Source organism: Cariama cristata, unplaced genomic scaffold (assembly GCF_000690535.1).
Source record: "Cariama cristata isolate BGI_N322 unplaced genomic scaffold, ASM69053v1 scaffold1743, whole genome shotgun sequence".
In the NCBI taxonomy this organism is placed as follows: domain Eukaryota; kingdom Metazoa; phylum Chordata; class Aves; order Cariamiformes; family Cariamidae; genus Cariama; species Cariama cristata.
Genome location: NW_009606460.1, coordinates 99,284 through 118,992, shown reverse-complemented (window position 1 = coordinate 118,992; position 19,709 = coordinate 99,284). Strand labels below are relative to the sequence as shown.

At 39.7% G+C, this 19,709-nt stretch overlaps 1 protein-coding gene across 1 annotated transcript in view; it reads right to left on the bottom strand.

Moving 5' to 3' along the window:
* SRGAP1 (SLIT-ROBO Rho GTPase activating protein 1) overlaps window positions 1–19,709 on the bottom strand; it is a 70,712-nt gene that overhangs the window by 24,561 nt on the left and 26,442 nt on the right. Inside the window, exons 6-14 of the mRNA XM_009696361.1 lie at window positions 16,126–16,345; window positions 15,232–15,333; window positions 13,164–13,361; window positions 12,960–13,044; window positions 8,507–8,534; window positions 5,814–5,916; window positions 2,069–2,129; window positions 1,829–1,906; window positions 147–281 (exon numbers count right to left, since the gene is read on the bottom strand). Of these exons, the coding sequence (XP_009694663.1) occupies window positions 147–281; window positions 1,829–1,906; window positions 2,069–2,129; window positions 5,814–5,916; window positions 8,507–8,534; window positions 12,960–13,044; window positions 13,164–13,361; window positions 15,232–15,333; window positions 16,126–16,345 (1,010 nt within the window). The remainder of the gene's footprint in view (window positions 1–146; window positions 282–1,828; window positions 1,907–2,068; window positions 2,130–5,813; window positions 5,917–8,506; window positions 8,535–12,959; window positions 13,045–13,163; window positions 13,362–15,231; window positions 15,334–16,125; window positions 16,346–19,709) is intronic.

Below are 19,709 nucleotides of genomic sequence, written 5' to 3'. Positions count from 1 at the left end.
GAGTATGACTAATAACTGACCCAGCCTGTTACAAATGGCAAACAAATTGTCTCAGAAAAATCTGTGAAGTTAGCTCTTTTTTCAGGCTGCCACTGTATATAAGAAAGTAAAATTCTATTGAAAGAGAAACAGAGATTTCTACTTACTGATACAAGAAATAAGATCATTAAATCTTTCCTTAGGAAAGACAGGATTTTCCAGCCCTCGGAAATAGAGCTTCAGTACTCCAGCAACTGAGTTAATGTCATGGTTACTTTGGTCATCTGCCAAAGGATTTTCACCTTAAAAAGCAAATAAAGTGAATGAAACACACATGCAGTAGCATTCTTGGATGCAACTTTTTTTACAAGTGAGTGACATTTTGGGTTTTTTTTGTTTTTAGTGTGTGGGAGGTGGCAATGCAAGCATTCAAGTAAGATAATAAACACTGATTTAGAAATCCCAGGCTATGATTAAACTAAACCCAGCAGCCTAAATAAAGCTTCCTTTAAATTACGTAACCTAGTGATTTCTTAGGTCCTGAACTTCCAACTAGGTATTTATGGACATGCTGTGATTTACAGTTAGTAAAATAAAAAAGCCAAATGTCCTTAATTGGATAGGGTTTCTCAGACTATTCTTTGGGAGCTTACATAAAGCAAATTGAGTTAGACAACTCTTTGAATTGGAAATTTGTCTTCATTCTGAAAAATTTGGACATTCGGGACTATGTGCAACCATTCTGTGAAAACATTGTATAAGAACTGAAACCCTAACCGAAACCTCAGCCACGACTGAACCACCTGTAATTTTAAAGACTTAATCTTTATTTTGAAACACTTTAAAATGTATGTATCGTCCAGAATAACACTACCTGGGAGAAGCAGTTAACAATAAGGCAAATATAAAAGCTGGAGAACAGGAGGATGTAGCTTCACTTAGTGTGTAAAAACAGCTGCTTCACATATCTTGTCAAAGATGAGATCAGGTTTAACAAGATATATAACTAATCCTGGGGAGAAAAATACTGTGCATATTTTTTCATGCTTTTAGTCACAAGACTTATTGCTCCAAGGGTTTTCTCATTAGCAGATGATCTGCAAAACGTTTTTCTGGAAATCAAAAAACTCCAGCTTCTAACACCTAAGAAAAGAGAATGTAAGGTTTTTTTAAAAAATTGTAATTAGTATTGTTTTAACACAATTAGGGGATTGCTGGATCCTGGCTTCCCTAGCAGAGCAATCCTAGGCTAGGTGTTGCAAGCCACTTATGTTTAAAAAGCTGTTTTCACTTTCTGGTGTCTTTCCCATAATTCCTCCGCTGGGTCTGAAGTTTCCTTTGGGAATGAAAACAGTGGTTGAAAATGGAATGACCCTTTCACAGCCCATACTCTCATTGATCGTGATGCCATTTTGGCAGAGGGACCAGAAAGTTCAGCACTTGTATTCCAGAAGATCAAGTAACAGGGTTCTCAAATTGCGTTAAGTAGTCTCTTGAATCTAATTAAAAACCATAATCATTCCTTTCCGAGGATCTTTAAAATAAAATATAGATGAACTATTATTTGCAGTTTATCATTAACAACAGACTAAAGTTTACTGTTGATTCAAGAGTCATATGCCTCATCTAAAAAAAATGAAAACCAGCCTCAAGCACCTAGGACATAACAGGGGAAAAACACGTACATGTCATCACTGTATTTCACCTTTAAGCATATGATGGTGCAAAGCTTTAGGTGCTGTACACAAAGTGCGTACAAACTGCTTCAACAGCCAAGAAGGTAATTAGAATTTAAAAGATTTTTGAATGTCAGATATTAAGGGGCTCGAATAAATGAAAATGCAATTACCTCTCTCAAATGAATTTTTAATATCATTGACTTCCACCTGGGAACCAGACACTCTGAAAATTCCCTGATGCTGAAGACCTGCAGCAAAGATGGGAGACAGCGGGGAGAAATGAATCTAGTTTTTAAAATACTTTTAATTTCTATTTTAAAAACAAAGTTATGGTGGTAAATACATTATGCAAAAGGTACATAAAAAGGTCAGAGCAATAATGAAATGACATAGTATGTTTCAGAGCTTACCGTATAAATTGATAAATCTGATACAGCTTTCCACGATGAGAGGAATGACTTGTCCTGAATCCTGGAAAAACAAGAGTAGAAAGAGTGAACTGCAGATCAGAAAGAGGAAACCCCCCTACTCTGAACTGAAAGAGAAAATGCATTTTCTTAGTCAATCCAGATGGACATACAGTGCTGGCAAAAAAACATGTAAGAAAAAAATACCAGTTTTAACAGAGTTCTCTTCCCATTTAGGGAGGGAGGGAAAGGAACAGGTGAAAAGAAAGGATTATGGTTTTTCATTAAAATCATTGAATCGGGAAATTCAGAGACTTCATTCTCTACCTCTGCCACTGTATCTGGCTAACACTGTATGTGACATCTAAGCTTATGCATGCGTTTTAGATTTTTGAAGCAAGATGAGTTAAAGCAGTGAATTCGCCTTTTAAAAAGTTTATTATTAAGAATAATAATTCATGTTGAAGATGATCCCTCTGCATCCATTTAATTTACCTTTCTTTTCCTGGTGGAGAAAATCCTACCTGGACCTAATTGCAGAGGACCTAATTCCTCAAAGTGTTTTTTTTTTTTTGGTAAAAAACGTTGATCACAAACAGTTGACAAGGCCTTTTCTGGACCTGCTGGACTAGTATCAGAAATGTTCTTGGAGAAAGTCCACCAAATGACATTGCATGGGGTACCAGGCGTCTCCTTCCTGACCTGAGAGCATTCCTACGTGCTCTGCAGATCTGTGTGTCCTTACATGGGGTAGACGATGATGGCCTGGCACGTTGGTTTAGGCTCCTCTAACTACCTGGTAATAGAGCGGGTGGGGAACTGCAGCTACTTTGAGCTGAGCGTGTGGTTCAGCTGCCTCTTCGGTAGGCACAAACGTTTTGGGAAAGGGAGGTCACAGCCAACACCTCCCTGTCTGCAACTGGCAGAGCTCAGGAATCAAAGCTCCTGGTCTCAGCCACCACACACCAGCAGGTCTATAGCTACATCTTCAGTTAAGTAGAGGTGTTTTAATAAAGGAGAAGAAATGCTTGTGACGGGAGGAGGAGAAGATGACTATATACTAATTTTCAGTGAGTTTTTTGTCTTTTTCTTTTAAACTGCTGATTTTTCAAAAGAACCATCACAGTCCTTCATCTGTGTGTTTTGGCACTTTAAAAAAATGGATTTTTTACCTCAAGCCCATTAATGACTACAAGTCATCAAATATCTATTAAAGACACAAATCATATGATTAAAAATTATTTAGAAAAGTTGGTGCTTACTGTGGAAAAATTACTCTTTCATAAATAATAGGTACCTTTGAAATTCTTGTCTTGGAAGCTATAATTTTTCTTTCCAAATGAATTTCAAATACGTAAGCACTCAGAGAATTGACTAATTCATCTGAAAGTTTAATAAAAAACCAGTCTGTATTACAGAACCATGAATTCAAAAGCACCCTGTAACTCAGAATACACATTTCCTCTTACAAACTAGTCCTTAATTTTCATGCTAAATTACACTAATGGGAAGTTTATGAATTAAATCCAAGTAGAAGAAAAGCTGACTACTAAAAAAAGTTTGAAAAATAACACACAGTGAAGCAGTGAAACAATGCACTTCCTGAGATAACCTAACCCTTGATTTTCTGTGTACCCCATGTTGTTTTAGTGGGGCTTAGAAAAGACTGTACTGCTAATTACGCTATTTAAATTGTGGCTTGTTTGTCTTATTATTTAAAATGTACCAAAGACTGCCTAGCCAAGATCCAGTAATGTCTGGATGAGCATTTTCTCTTTGAGTTGTGTCATGATTCAGTAAAAGCTGAATAAAAAAGCCCCCATGGAACAGGTCAGTTGCTAAACTCAGGAATACTGTCATCTTCACCAACACCGAGCAGCCTGGCTCTCCAAAAAAGCAGAGTATTAGAAAACATGCACAACATGCACCCGTATCTCCTGTTAGTACACCGCTTCGTGCAAAGAATGTAAAGCCTTGGAAAAGATAGTGTTTGCAGTAAGAAATTACAAAAAAAAAAAATAATTAACTTTCATACCTGGTTTTGGAGAATCTGTTCAGAACCACGCACAACTTTGTAGTTAAGTAATTCCCTGAAATAATCTAATCTAACAGCTTCGGGTTTGGGATCTAATGACAGGAAAATAATTTGAAGTAACAATCTGTGTTGGTGCAACGTCAAGAATAGTGACCCTACCGCTGCTGTGGATTTAATCTGATCTGTGTAGTCAGTGAATGTATGTTTGGGACTAATTGTCATTTCTTATGATGCAAAAACGTAACAAAAAGCAATTTGGTGCGATATGGTATTTGACCAGCTGTAATCCTTTTGTGCCTGTCAAAATGACTCACCCCTATCAGGAGTGACGTGGGCTTTGGGCAGGGATGCTCTCCTGGGTTAGCTCCCACACCGGCAAGTCTGTCATATGGCTACCAGCTTTCTTCTCCTTTCCTTTTGAAAGACTAATTATGCCCCGTCACCTACACTGTCACGTAGCATAACCCTTTCCTCTGAGAGGGAAAATGCCAGGGTACCATTTCTCCCAATTTGCTCTGTGCTTCTCTAATCCAGGGGCTTTTTGTTGTGGGAGTTTCTGCTTCTTTGCTTACTTTCATCCTTGAGCAAGAAACTGTCCATGATATTCATCTTTTGCATCACGTGAGGATTTCCTGAAAGTCTTTGCACCTCCCAGCACCGCCTGCATAACAATAATGGTTTTCCCTACGGTTGTACTGAGGGTGGCTGAAAGCTTGATTCAAAGACAGCCAAACTGGTATGGTGCTGCTGAGCATAGAGTTTGCTCTGTAAAATATTTGCTGCTAGCTACGTTGCACAGGAAGAATAAAAAAATGAATCCCTGTAACATTCAAACCCAGTTCACAGAGCTCGCAGTCAAGAATTTCCTTCACTGCGTTTATAAATGTATTGTTACATATTTTTTGAAGATTTCTTTCCCTCAGGTCTGTCAGCTAGTGTCCAGAGGCACTAACTGACTGTGATGGGCAGGTGCTTGTTAATGAATAAGGAAACATCCATCATTTAAGATTACAATCACTCCAGAGTTGTGCTCTTGTTCAATTTTGCCTGCTGTACTCGTACACTCATTTCTTAATGCAAACTTCTCCCTCCAGGTCTTTGAAAGAACTAATTTTGAGCCAGGCGTGAATGCAACCCGAGAGCGAGACGGAGATGGTTCTCTTGTCACCAGAACTATACCTGATGTCTCGTGTGAGAGTTCCTTCGGCCTCGGCTAGAAGCATTATTAGAAATAAAAGTATGAGAAAGAAGAAGATAGTAAATACAGCAAAGGTACAAGATCCAGAATAGCGGTGATCACAATTTCACACAATATAATAAATTCCTAAAGTCACAGGAAATCAAAAGCTGGATATCAAACCCAGGGTAATGCTGCTTCTCCACAGACTTTGAGCGCTGAATGTAATGAGAATGGCAAGTAGGAAATTGTGCTAAGTCGTGGGATGCACCACTACACCCTGTCTTCTACATGATGCTCCGTTCCCTAATAAAACCGGGCTGCCAATACTATCCCTACTTGATTAATAAAATTGTAGGGAGGCTAATGAGAAAAATGATTCCCTCTGACTTCAGGAAGTATTATATTGATCAACCGGGAAAGAAAAGAGCCCCAGGACAGACTTAAACATAATGATCGGCCTCAGCTCACGTGAGGTGGTGACCATTATAGTAAGACGTGTTGAGATCAGCCACCGGGGTGGCTGGTGCCAGTACCTTGATGAATGACTCCAAGTCACCATTAAACAACTTAGCACTATACTGTGATCGGGGCCTGGGCTTCCTGTGTTTCTGGGGCTTAGGGGGAAGATTTGGAGGCCTAAGGGAAGGGAATATGATTACTGAGCAAGGTAGAATTAAATCGCACAATAAAATGAAATGTCTGTAAGCTCATGGCAAAACAAAAGAACATTGAAAAGGGAGAAATAAACACAGTACTTATCAAATAAAGACTTTCCATCAAATTTAAGTGTAACAGTGATTAAAGAGTGGAGAACTCCCCCATTAAAAACGGATTACTTATGGATAAATAATGACATTCTTTATGAACCCCTGCTTTGCAGTTTTACCATATACGTTTATTCCAAACACTGCACAATCGGAATGGCCCTTTTTGTTGCGGTCATGCATGAAATGTGCAGCAACCACTGGAATTCATCCTGCCAGCCGCGGCAGAGCACAGGCCACTCGAAGCACCTCTTATCAAGCAGAAAAGTTGCCTCATGCCGGAGAAGCTTCAAATGCAAATTAAAGCTGCTCAGCACGCTCCTAAGATGCTTCAAAACCAAACCGTCTGCATTTTCAACTAGAGTCAGGAAGGTTAAACAGCTTTAGCCTTCCACATCCAACCATCAACATCTTCACACAAGAAAAGAAACTCCTTGCAAATTAGCTAAAGGAATTAAAAGAATATCATCAATTTCAAACAAATAAACAAAAGCAGCATAACACAAAAACAAAAGAAAAGAAAGGATACACGAAACTTTGGTCTGCAAAATGTTTACCTAGAGTGTTACACATGTGGTGACGTCACTGTTTAAATAGTTTAAATAGTCCTGTTTTAGCCAAACCAGGACAGATGACTACAACTGAAAGAGATTACAGGAAATAAATATTGTCCTCTAGGTCACAATTTATTTTGTGAATGTGAAGGCACACTACATGCCAATAGCTTCCCTAATTCACCTGCACCAGCAGTCCAATGTTTCTATAGGTTTTTCAGGAATTAGCAAAAAACCGAAAGTTTTTGCGGAAACAGCGAGCAACAGTAATGCATAGAATATTAAGTGGTGGGGCTTTGGTCTGTTTGGGTACTACCTGCTATTTTAAAGTCATCTTTAAAGACATCATCTTCCCTTCTACACTTTCTTGGAGAACATTTCCATCTGCAGTCTGAAAACTTAACTGAACCTTGGGGCAACAGGCAGGTCCCAGCCGGAGCAGGGGAACTGGTGCAGAGGAATGGACGGGCAGGCCCTACTCCCTCAGAATGTCTTTCTCTAAGTGACCAGCTGTGAGAAGACAGGAGGTAAGATGGCTTCGAGCTGCTCCCTTACTTCACTAAGGTAAAATCATTGCCTAAATCCATCATCTTTTTTCATCTGCTTACACAGCAGGGAATTGAGGATGATGTGAACCTGATGAGTCACCTGCTTTGGAGTCAAGAAAGAACGTTTTTCTCATTAGACATAAGCTTGCTGACTTCCATGCATTCCTGGTAGCATCTGGGGGCAGAGTTAAAGTTAAAGGCACAGGTCTCAGAATTAATGTCAGCAACTGGGAAGAATGCTCTGATTTGTTACTGCTGTCATGTAAGGGGTTGTGTAAGGGAAGAAGGTGAATAAGTCCAACTTTACAGAGCTAAAATGGACCATGGAGTGGTGGGAGAAAGGCTGGTCTGAAGTTTGCAGAGATGTCCCCAGGAATATGGAGGCCAGGCAGAAGAAATTATACAAAACCAAGTGGTCCAGCAAAGGCTGAGCCAGAGCCAGATCCAAACTACTTAGCTGGGAGGGTAAGACTTTTTTTTTTTCTTTTTTTTTAAATTCAAAGATGAGGAGTGGTGGCAAGGCCATTCCTGTCCATGAAGCAAAAAGGAGAAAGAGAAGGCATTGAGCAAGGATGTATTGCATGGAAAAGGAAGGGAAGAGTGAGACCAGGAAAGCTGGGCTGGATGTTCCTGCTGTCACCAGGACGGGAAGAGTGCTGCCTGTAACAGTGACGCACAGGAGCGGCAGGTGCCAATCCAAACAGTTGCTATTGCCCCCCACCCCAGTCTGACACCCCAGGGGCTGCAGCCCTCCTCTGTGTTTATGTCTGGAGGCAGCACCACAGGTATGGCATTACACAACTGAAAAAGTATGTGCTGCACAAAGCAGGGAGATCTGACACTGCATCCCTTCTCTTCTGTGAATGTGTAGACCCATTTCAGTATCAAACACATGGATGCTGGGGGAGGCAGGTATTCCTGTCCAGAGCTGGGTTATCAAAGACGCAGCCTATCCCCTAGATTCGGGTTCTTCTGAACTATGTGTACTGACCAAGTGAATTACAAACCAAGAGAAGCCAGGTATCTCTAGTAACTGAGAAATATTTCTTTTCTAGCACCAAAAAGCCCCCTGCAACTTCCAAATCTGATGCGTGACTCACAAATAATTTTAAGGATCTCCCAGCTTGTCCCACCCTTGATGCTGGCCTAAGCAGCTCACAAGAATGAGGAAGATGAACAGTCTGGTCCTTTACCCATCAGCACGCAGAAACAGAAATGCTGAATGTTAAAATACACAGGGCCTGTACACAATTTATGTAACAACAGCAACAACGTTATATACCCTTACAAACTTGTTCTAAACGTAGTAATTTCTAAGATTTTATTACATTTGTAACTCTAAATCATATAAAAATCTTACCTTGTTGTCATGTATTCAGCCCTGTGACCTAGAAAAGTTCAATAAACAGGAAACAATCATTTGTAGGTTTTAGGTAGATTTTTTTTTAATCTAAATTACGCTTGGCAAATTACTTTTAACCCTGACGTCCCTGTTACCAGCGAAAGATATACAATTATACAGCAAACAGGGCAGTGCAGTTATCTCCCATTTCCATAGTTACATTTAAAATACAAACACAACCCATGTTATAGAACAACTTTTAAGAAGCCTGCCCATAGATTAAAGAGTCACTTGGTACTGTAAATAACTTGAAGTAAAACTCCAAACAATGTCTATTGTTTGTGCTCATGTGTTTTAGTGGCTAAATCAGCATGGAAATAGAGCTGTGCCAAGATTAGATTACGTCTCCCCTTGTGCCTAAACCTGTTCGGTGCTCAAAATACAGAGCTCTAGACACCAATGGCTTGCTATTGAAAGACTCCTTCCTCTCTTTCATCTGTGTATTGCAGGAAAAAAATACAGCGCTACCACTGGGAAGCACCACAGAGAACTGCGGAGAATTGTAAAGAAGCAAATACCGTATTCCAGAAAAGTTCCTGGGTAACCTTTGTAGAACAACAGACCAGTAACTCAGGCACGTGCACCGTGTCAACTCATGATAATGAAAAGCAAAACAATGAAATGGTACGAAGGTCATGGTATGCTAAGTTCCAACCAGCCCAGTTTTCCCAAAGGAAGATTGTGCCCTATTAATTTATTAGAATTCTTTGAACATGTCAGTAAAATACTGGATAAAGGAGAATCAGTTGAATTAATTTACTTAGAATTTCAAAGGCCCCTGATAAGTTTTTTCCCAAGAGGCGACTAGAGCAACTAAACAGTCATAGATTGAGAGGCAAAATATTCTCATTGATCAAAAACTAGTGAACAAAAGGGAAACCGAATGGAATTAAGTGGTCTTTTTTCATCACATGACAAAAGTGTAACAGTCATTTAGTCAAGTCTGCCCATTAGGACCATTTGAGTAATACATAAGGCATTTATTAATCTCCTGGGGAGATCACAGCAGATAAGGAAGCAGAATATTGTGCAGATGACTGAAATACTTTTCAATCAGGTCCTGACAAAACTATGAAGCCCTTCAGAGGGGTTTAACCATGTTAAGGAACAAGACACACAATGGCAAATGAAATTCAGTATTAACAGATTCAAGTAAGACATTAGGGAAGAAAGAATTAAACACCTATGCAGCCAACAGAGCTACAGAGAATTATAACCGACTATGAAAATCACTCTGAGCATCACTTGGGCTAAGTATACCACTCAATTTGAAAGTGACACCAAAAAAGCTTGTCAGAATGCAGAAAGAATGAAAACCAGTGATATGCAAAACATAATATTATGTGGCAATGTCCAGGTGCACCTGAAATACTGCACAGTACTGAAAACCCTAATCTGAAAATATATTTTGCAGTACCAGAAGAGTGCGGATCCACAGAAGGTGGCATAAAGAATATGCTCTGGGAAAAATCTCAGGCATCAATAAGACATGTAAAGACTGTCGGTATCTATTTTAGAGAGGTGAAAAAGAGCGATGAAAAGAGTATGTAAAGTATGAACAAAAAGTATGTAAAATAACCTATGACAGAAAAAGGGTAAGCCAGGGATTTCTCTCTACTCATGTAACCAAGGGAAGACCACTGAGACTAAGAATCACAACAATAAATGCTAGTAAAACAAAAGATGTTACAAATCCCAAGTCTGAGAGATTTTAAACACATCTCTGACATTTAACAGATCAGGGGAAAAAAAACCCAACAACAAAAAAACCCCAAACATTATCTGGGACACAGTGGCAATTTCTTTTACAACTGCTTATTCTCTTTCTTGCACTTCCCTTTGCTTTGTTCCTTTGTTCATTCAATAGATGAGCCTTGGGTCAGAGTTAATATGAGTATCAGTGTGCTTCCTATGTTTAGTATCAATTTCATTTGAGTATTTCTCATTTACTTTTCCAAATTTGTAGATGCAGACTCAGCACAGAGCACTTAATCTGTCTCCCTTGTGCAGACAAGGAATCTGTATCTGCTGTGTCCATAAACAGAAACAGAGTGCAGTAGGCTGGTGATGAACTGGAACCGAGGCCAAATGCTGTCAACGTTGTGGACACCAGACTGGAATGTGGATTTATTCAGCCTACATCCTTACACTGTTCAGGTTTGAATAAAAGCAAGAGAGAGTGCCAGAGGAAAATTTGCAGTTCAGACAATCCTCTCCCTCTCCTCCCATTCTCCCCTGCGTTACTTAACACAGCACCCTGTGTTATTTGTCTGCTGTCTTGCTGACATGAAAGTTTCCAGAAAAGGCAGTTTGAGTTGAGCAGGGGAGCAGTTCACTTCCTACAAATTCATTTCTATACTAGCTACAGCAATAACATTTACATTTCCACTGTAAATCTATCCTTTCAATCATCCTCATTCAAGGAATGTTCAGAATCCAGGTCCTCCTTTCCAGGCATGTGCATTTTCATGCAGGACATGCCTCAATAGAAGGGGATACTTGAACTTTTTAACCTGTAAGAATGATGGCTTTTGCTCCAAATATCAGCTTTGAATGTAAACGTGTACATTTGGGGTACTATTTGTATGTGCTATGCTATGATGATGTGAGAACAACTATGTGCAAAAACACTGTGGGCAACACAGATTTAACCACTTGGGGTTACAGCTGATCGGTCGAAGGGAACTCTTCAAACAGAATGGTCCAAGCATGCCTGAGCATGGCAGAATGGCCCAGAGCCTCACGGCAATTTATCACTTACGGTCACTCTGCTGAGAATTTCTTCTTTGGACTTCCTTTTGTACAGTTCTTTCCTTATTTCTTTCCAACATGCATTAGGCAACAGATCTGTTGCCTTTTATCTTTCTCCCTTCAGTAGATGATCACGCATTTTAATGGGCTTTCAAATAGCAAACATTCATTTTATTTTCCCAAATACATTTTCTGTGAACCTTTGGAGGAAAATTTTCTCTTTTTTGACTAACATCAGCTGCACATTGTTTTGTGTGAATAAACTGCTCAACACACACGTTAAAAAAAAACCCCGCTATTAAATGAAAACTTCCATGAGAAAGAACGTAACATAGTTAGTTGTCTAAAACCAGCTAAAACCATCTTCTACAGTCCAGCCTTACAAGAAAATGCTGTTTATTTCCTACCCCCAACCTCAGTCACTCCCCAGGCAGGGCCTTTGTTTGGGTCGTAGCCACTGAACTGTTAACAGCTCTTCAGGCACCTCCACAACTGGATTTGTGGATCTGGGCTTTTGTATTACAAGCAAGAAGAGATCTGATTAGCAACAGATATTTGGCAGTAAAAAGAAAATAAATTGACACATCCTTTAAACTCTTCAGAGAACAAGTTTCCCTTCTTGAGTCTGAACTTTAAATAATAGTCTTTAACCTTCAGGAGAGGATTTTTACTCCTTGCGGTGTAATTCATTTCCTCTCAAGTCTGTAACACTCTGTGTGGCTGGTGCTCAAGGCTTCCAGTGTGATTTTCCTTTTCCCTTTGGTCCATGAGGAACTGCCTGTTGGGAGGGCTGGGACGAGGTGGGTTGGAGCTGTGCATAGTGCATGATTCATTACTGCCCTAATTCAGCTTTACTTCATTTGGTCATGGACATCTGCTGACTTGGTTTATATTTTAAAATGTAATTTTAAAAATTGTGGAGAGTACTCAGGATGATGGATAATTCTCTGCTATCATAATTTGTAATGCAATAATTGTATATGCAATAATGATAATCAACAGGTGCACAGCTATTCATTAAGTTTTCACTCATTCCAGTTCACAATATGCAAATACTTTGTAGAAACCCAATGTTATATTAAGTCTATAAGAGTCTTATTACTGACAACTGTGAGGTCAGGATTTCACCTTTTACCTTTCATAAATGCTCCGTGGAGTTGTTAGGGTGCAATAAGGACATTCATGACCATGTGTCAGAAATGCTGCACTACTGAGTCCATTGTAAGAGATGCATCCTGGATAATTTCGTATGCTTAAAAAAATGTCACTCTCCCCCAACTCTTAAAAAGACCTTAAGTCAACAGAAATCATTAGGAAGTAGAAACAGTACATTTGTCACAGCTCTTAAATCACTCTGCACTGACTGTGTCAGCTCTCCTTTCAGACACGAGATTTTTCATTCAAGAGTTCCATTTCCAAATATAGCCGTTTGTCTAAATATGTGTGCAGTGGAAATAAATATCTGTTGAAGAAATAAAATCAATTTATAGTGCGTTACTCTTAGCACTGCACCAAAACTCTGACTGGTAAAAATCAAATTTATGCTTACTAGACAATTAAGCTGTAAGTTTTGTGATTTTTTTTCCCATGTACCTTTGGCATTTCAGTGGCTTCACTGTATAGTCTGAAGTCACTTTTCAGTTTATTGTGTGATATTTACCTTCTCCGAGTGTTCTCTGCAGCAAGTCATGTTTTGCTTGAAGTTTTGTGATGAGATTACTACCTTCCAGATATTCTCTGAATTTCTGTAGAGATGCAGATCAATCTATTACTATCTACGGCACATAAATTCCAGGAACTTCTGCATAATGTTTACTTCAGGTGTTTGGTCTGTATCACCTGAACGAGGAAGCAGCCAACATACCATGAAATAGAATTGCTCCGTTTCCTGCTGGTTAGCTCTTCTTTTTGCAATGCTAGGTTTACTCAGGTATGTCTCAGAGACTGTTGACTTCACAGACTCCGTTGAGCGACTGTGCTGGAAACACTCTGACACATCATAGTCCTCAATGGTGACCATATCTTGTATTGTCTGCAGGGTAGCCTCTGTTGTTTTCTTAACCTGGTATTAAAAAGCACAATTTGTCAAATGCAAGATAAATATATATCAGAACAGCTTAGAAGGGAAGCTCATTACTCAAAATAATTCTCTAGCACACTCCCCCAGTCAAACTGATGTGCAAATGTGAAAAATCAGGTGTACTATAACAGATATCTACGTAACAGAGGAATGACATAATTAGGTTTCCTATCTAGTTCTCTGCTTTGCCATGGTCCAATCCACGAAGGTGGATGTACTCTTGTGTTGACTGTATAGCACTCTCAAGCATTTGTTTCCTGAAATTAGAATCAAAACATGACATGATCTGATTATGGTCCCTAATCTGGGAGGCTAATAGAGATGATACACTTCTCTGAAGGGTCAGCTCTCCTACGTGTGGTCGACATGTCAGACTGAATATGTATATCAAAGGACCTGGCTACCAGAACATGTTCTTCCAAGATAAAAATCTGTGACACTTTTCTGCGGAGTGCTATGGTGAGGAGCACAGCGATGTTTAGATTGCAGAAGTGGGACACACAGCTGGAGGAGGGGGCTGGAGAAAGAACAATTTACACCAGCCTCACGGCACTTGCTATGAGAGATGGGGCACCACTCCTCACAGTGGAAACCAGGGCTTGGAGGCTGTGGAACAGGGGATGCAGTGTTTCCACAATGCAACAAGGTAACCTGCAAGATTCACAAGGATGTGATTTACCTCCCAGTTCTGCTTCAGAAGACTCTCTGGAAGAGTCAACTTAACCAAATCACGCACACTTCTATACACATCTCAGTGTAGGCAAATATCCTTTCCGTGCCTATCAACACGATTTCTCCCGCTATGCCCTTGCACTTCACTTTACTGAAAGAAATAATCTTTCTCCTTCCTTTTGTCTTCATTACCTTGAGGTATTTTCTGAATTCAAGTGGTGTTTTGTAAAGACTACTGTACATATCTCATGGACATTAATACTTTGTTCTAGGCATTCAACACAACATAGAATGAGAAAAACTGTAATCCTGAAAACTTAGCAGTAAAATACACACAGAAATTAAATTACCTGTATGTTTTAATTTAGGAACAGATTCCCATTTAAACTGAGGGCCTTTAACACTGCCTTAAATGGGATAAAAGTACAATTTATACCCACTGGGAGGTCTCTTTCCGCTGCCAGAGCAGGGGAAAGAGAACAGCATAGCTTTTGTGTATTTTACAAAAAAATGCATTTTTTTCTTACTAGGTGAGCTATTCCCACCACAGGCATTCAGTACTCGTGTTTATAAATAGCTGTAGCTGACAGCATAAGAGATTTCGACTCAGCTACCACAAAAGACAGTCCAAATTCCTTTGTTCTACAGAAGTAGCAATTTGGGGACTGGACAGAGGGTGGTCACAGAAGACAAAAACTGTACTTGGGGGCTTTCTGCCACAAAACTTTAAAAATATGTGCTCTAACAAGTCTACACTGAAGCATCTGCAAAACGCAGAAAAGACAGTCCAAATTCCTTTGTTCTACAGAAGTAGCAATTTGGGGACTGGACAGAGGGTGGTCACAGAAGACAAAAACTGTACTTGGGGGCTTTCTGCCACAAAACTTTAAAAATATGTGCTCTAACAAGTTTCACTGAAGCATCTGAAAAACGCAGAACTCCCTAATGTGAGCATATGGACAGTTAAAAGATGAGGTTTCCAAACCTCTGTAAAGCAGACGAAGATCTACCTTAGCATATTTGCCAGTATCTGATTTTAAAAATAAAACCAGCTCATACAGATTGAAGCCATTTCAGGGTCATTTACATGCTTTCGACAAGGTAGAAAACACTGCACCTTCCTGAAAATGGTGTTCAATGCATAGCATGTTCAATGCATGTTCAATCACACAGATCTTACCTCCTCATTTTCAATTTTGAGTGTGGCCAACCGTGACTGTAGTTGCTGATACCTAAGCATAAGCTCTGCTTGCACAGGTTGCTGGGCAGTGACCTGACAAACCTAACAAAGAATCAAAAAGAGCTGTAAGATGCGGAACTAAAAAAACAGTCAATAGTCTTTGGTTGCTCTCCTTAAAACTAGGTGAATGCCTACCAAAGCTATTAAAACTTAATAAAGCAGACAACAAAATGTGTCCATCTAAATTTAAAGTACTTATATGTTACAAGGTGTGGAACTAGGTACTGCATCTTACGACTACAAAGCACAGTCTTGTTGTATGGCTGCTTTACGTTGCTTCTCTATCACACGGAAATGCGAACCATGGAGCTACCTTCAGATAAAAGATGTACATGAGTGATTCTGCATTCTGCTTTGCTACTGGCCTTTGGTGTAGCTGAACAGGGCGTAGCTGGGGTAGCCTGTACACTTGAAATCTCCAGACGATAAATGGGGAAGCAGAAGGGGAAAAGGTTGCATTTCAGCGTGCAGAATTTGGAGCAGCTCTGCAGGTGCTCTCAAATAGCACCCACAAGCTCCATTACGGGTGCGGCAGATAGGGACGACATAAAGTCACTGCTTACGCTAGTGCTGGGCTGAGCACAGGTCGGTCAGCAAATTCGCAGCAATGTCATTATGAGCAATACAGAACACAGTAACACAACAGTTTTTACTTGAGAACTCTGAAGAAACTCAGAACAGCGCTGCCAGTTTTGCAAAATGTTATTGCTGATCCACTTGCTTTTGGGTAGCAGTAACAGCTTTTACCAAACTCTTTGTAAAAAGGGGATAAATTCTCTGTCTTGGTATATAGAAACAGACAGTCACGGTGGGGATACTTGTCAGTATACAGACCTCATCCCCCATATGAGACTGGAACTCAAATTTCATCGGTGGACAAAAAGCGGTGGGGTACATTTCCATGAATCTCTGCTTGTCACTTCGTGGCTCCAAGCTGTCAACTGCATTTTCAATGATGTCTAAGCCCTCATGCCTGGAAGTTTCAAGGTTATACTCTGCAGAAAGGTATGTTCTTAGGGCTCTGTTCAGACTAGCATGGTATCCAAGATCGCAACCGTAAAAACGTAATAAAAGGAAAACAAAACAAATTAAAAAGGAGGAACACCATTCCAATATCCCAACCCACAAATGATCACTAAAATTTTCTGTCCTGAAATTCTTCTGTCTTTGAAGTATTTTACAAAATACCTTCTAAATTAAAATACAATACTGAGGCCAAGACAGTCTGTCCTGAAATTCTTCTGTCTTTGAAGTATTTTACAAAATACCTTCTAAATTAAAATACAATACTGGGGCCAAGTTAGTATTTAGTATCCTCATTCTGTTGCAAAGATCAAAGGGCAGTTTTAGAAAAGAGAGCAAGTGTACATGTATGGCAATATGTTTGCATTTGTTTACCAGATTCAGATGTGCAGTCACTGTATTTACAACAAAAAGGTCCAGTATTCCACACACAAGTGGGTTTTTCAGTATTTTTCTCATATGTTAGCCTCAGATCTTCTATTTAAACCCACCTCGACATAACTCTACCATCTAAGTCAATGCCAGACCCAAATTGAAAATGAAGCAGTTCCTGCTCACCACGTCTGTGCCCAAACAAAACCCCCCACAACTGCCTCTAGCTTCAGTGACCCATCTAAGATGCTTTTTGATGCAACAAGAATTGTTTAACGTCCTTTTCCCTGACAGTGAAAATGTATTTACTGTAAACACCTTATTTCCCATGCTCAGATAGAGCCAGCAATGTACATCACATTACCAAATGCAGAAAGTCAATTTATGTCTTTTTTTCTAGGGGTGAGAATAACATTGCAATGTAATTGAAACCTAATTGGTAGAACATAAAGTTGTGTTTGTTCTTGAATTTTAAATATCCTCAGTTTACATTATTCATGATTGGTTAATATTTTAGAGGAACAGCTGAATATATTTTTAAAATGTCACAGCAGTAATGTATCAAGTGATTGTTTCCTTAACTTTTTCCCCACATTACACAGTAAACAATATCCCCAGCTTCTGCTCAGTGAGCTTCCAGGTAACGGCAGATATATCACAAACCTCTCTGTCACCCCAACAGTGGCACATCAGTTCACTAACAGTTGCATACAAAGCAAGTTCTTTATTCGAACAGGAGAGATTTGTCCCCGTTGGAGGTCAATGCCTGGCCAGGGCAGTCAGGGAGGACGCCGGTTTAGGGCACCCCTCAGCCCCCAGCCACCCACCCTGGGTGCCCACCCACAGTTTAAAATCATCCTGCCCTGCAGGACTCACGAGGCAAGCAATGCAGTTGGGTAAAAAAGAAACTTGATTTCAGTCCACTGTAGACTATGTTTATACACGTACCACCCTCATAGCTATTACAAACCCTTAGGACTCATGGGATCATGCTCCCCCCTCGCTTTCCTCTTACTTATTTGAAAAAGGAGAGAAAAAGAGAGGAGACAGACAGAGGCACACACCGCGTGGGAAAGAGCTTCCAACCCTATTTACCATACCTAAACCTGTATATAGAAGAGAAAGAAACCTCTCGTGCCTTGCCTTAGGTGCTCCAATGACTAGTGATCAAACTGCTCTCTGCAATCTAACACAGGGCTGTTTTATTCACAACAAAACTGCCAGAAAAACTAGGTTGTCAGTCCTAGCGAGTACTCCAGGTAGCGAGTACTCCAGGCAGTTACTGCAGATGGGATAGGGGCTCTCCAAAAACCAGTGTCTGAACTACTTAAAGAAAACGGAAAAAAGATGTCATGTTCAATCAAACACACATAGGTTAACCTCTCTCTTTTGCATTTATAGAATGGAAATTTGTGTTACACTTACTAAAACAGCCACTCAACTTTTATACTAAAGTACATCCATATTTCAAAGACTTCCAGCCTAAAAAATATTGTTTCTAAAAGCAAAAGTCTCTTGGTTTTTTTCTTGTTCTATGTCAAATCAGATCTCATATTTAATTCACTATCTTGGATGAAAAAGACAGACTAAAAGTGCTATAAGAAAGTGGATCAGGACAGCTGCTTTATTTCCTGTGCATTAGTTGCAGAGAGACCTCACGGAAGATTAAACTGAGAGGAAATTAGAAATAGAGGGCAATGCCAGGTTTAGCATGGCCAGCTAACCATGTCTTATAAAACTACAGGCATCTAGAGCCTGAATTTTGGCTCTGGAGGATTAATCTGAGTATTAATAGAAAGCTTATTGATTTACAATTAGAGCTGTGCGGCTTTCCGATGCAGCTCTTTTACAAGTTGGAATATAAGATTGCAGCCTTTATGCTGTGACCGTACCCAGAACTTCATTGTTTAACCCTTAATCTAGACACGAACTATTACCATGGTCATCTTTCGCAGGTGGTGACAGCTGAACAGGGTAACAAATACGGCCTCTCAGCCAAGAAGAAGGATTCTTCAAGCAAAGCAGAGTATCCTGCCAGACTAAGGCATTTTCTTGCAATGCCAATGCAAGCAGAGCAAACGAGAACTAAATCCAGAACCTGAACTAATGCCTTATCACCAGTGGCTCTTTGAATGGAATTTAAAATGCCTGAATTTGGAATTTTGCTTCAACAATTTAAGTAAAAATAGAATTTGTATGAGTAAAGTTATTTTTAAAAGCAAAAATAAATACTCAGACATCACAACTCTTACTTCTGCCAGATCATAGTTCACTTTCTCCAAAATCTGGAGACAACGATAGATTTAACTGGGGGATGGTTCTGTCACAATATCAACTCATGGCTACTCAGAAAGAAGAGCACTGTTTTCATCTGCTAGTACTAGTGATGGTTTAGAAAGAGAGTTGTCTATAATGGAGATGGATCTTTGGGTATTTGTTCATTCCTAAGACAAAAAACTTCAGGTACTGCCACTGAACTGCTCCCCTCACCACATCCAGTCTGACCAGGCTTGGAAAAAAAAAAATCACCAACCTTTCTGATGTTGAAAAAAAGTACATATATATGCAGATACACACAGGCATCCATGTATACATGATTTTTAGGAAAAATCTCTAGATTTGTAGAAAGATTTGTAAAGTTCAAGCAAGCAACCACCCTGTTAGTCAAAATAAATATGAACCTTTGAGGTTGAGTAATCAGCACACCAAGGCTACAGCCTGGATGGCTACTGAGATCTGCTACCAAGCTACAGGCTAGCGAGATGAGATGTCAGTTGGTGCAGTGAGACATGAAGATAAGAAATGAGAGAATGAAGTCACAGACTATGAGTTTTATTGCATTTCTGGATTCATAAAGACTTCTGGTTGGGCAAAGTGGAGGGAGATGAGTGATGCGTTTGGGATATGTGTGAAAAATTAATTTTGTAATTTGCATTTTATTCTTATTTGGAATTAAATCCGAAGCAGTCTCAAAGGCATTTACTGTCTTTATTGCACCCCAGAGTATATTTAGGCTTGAAAAA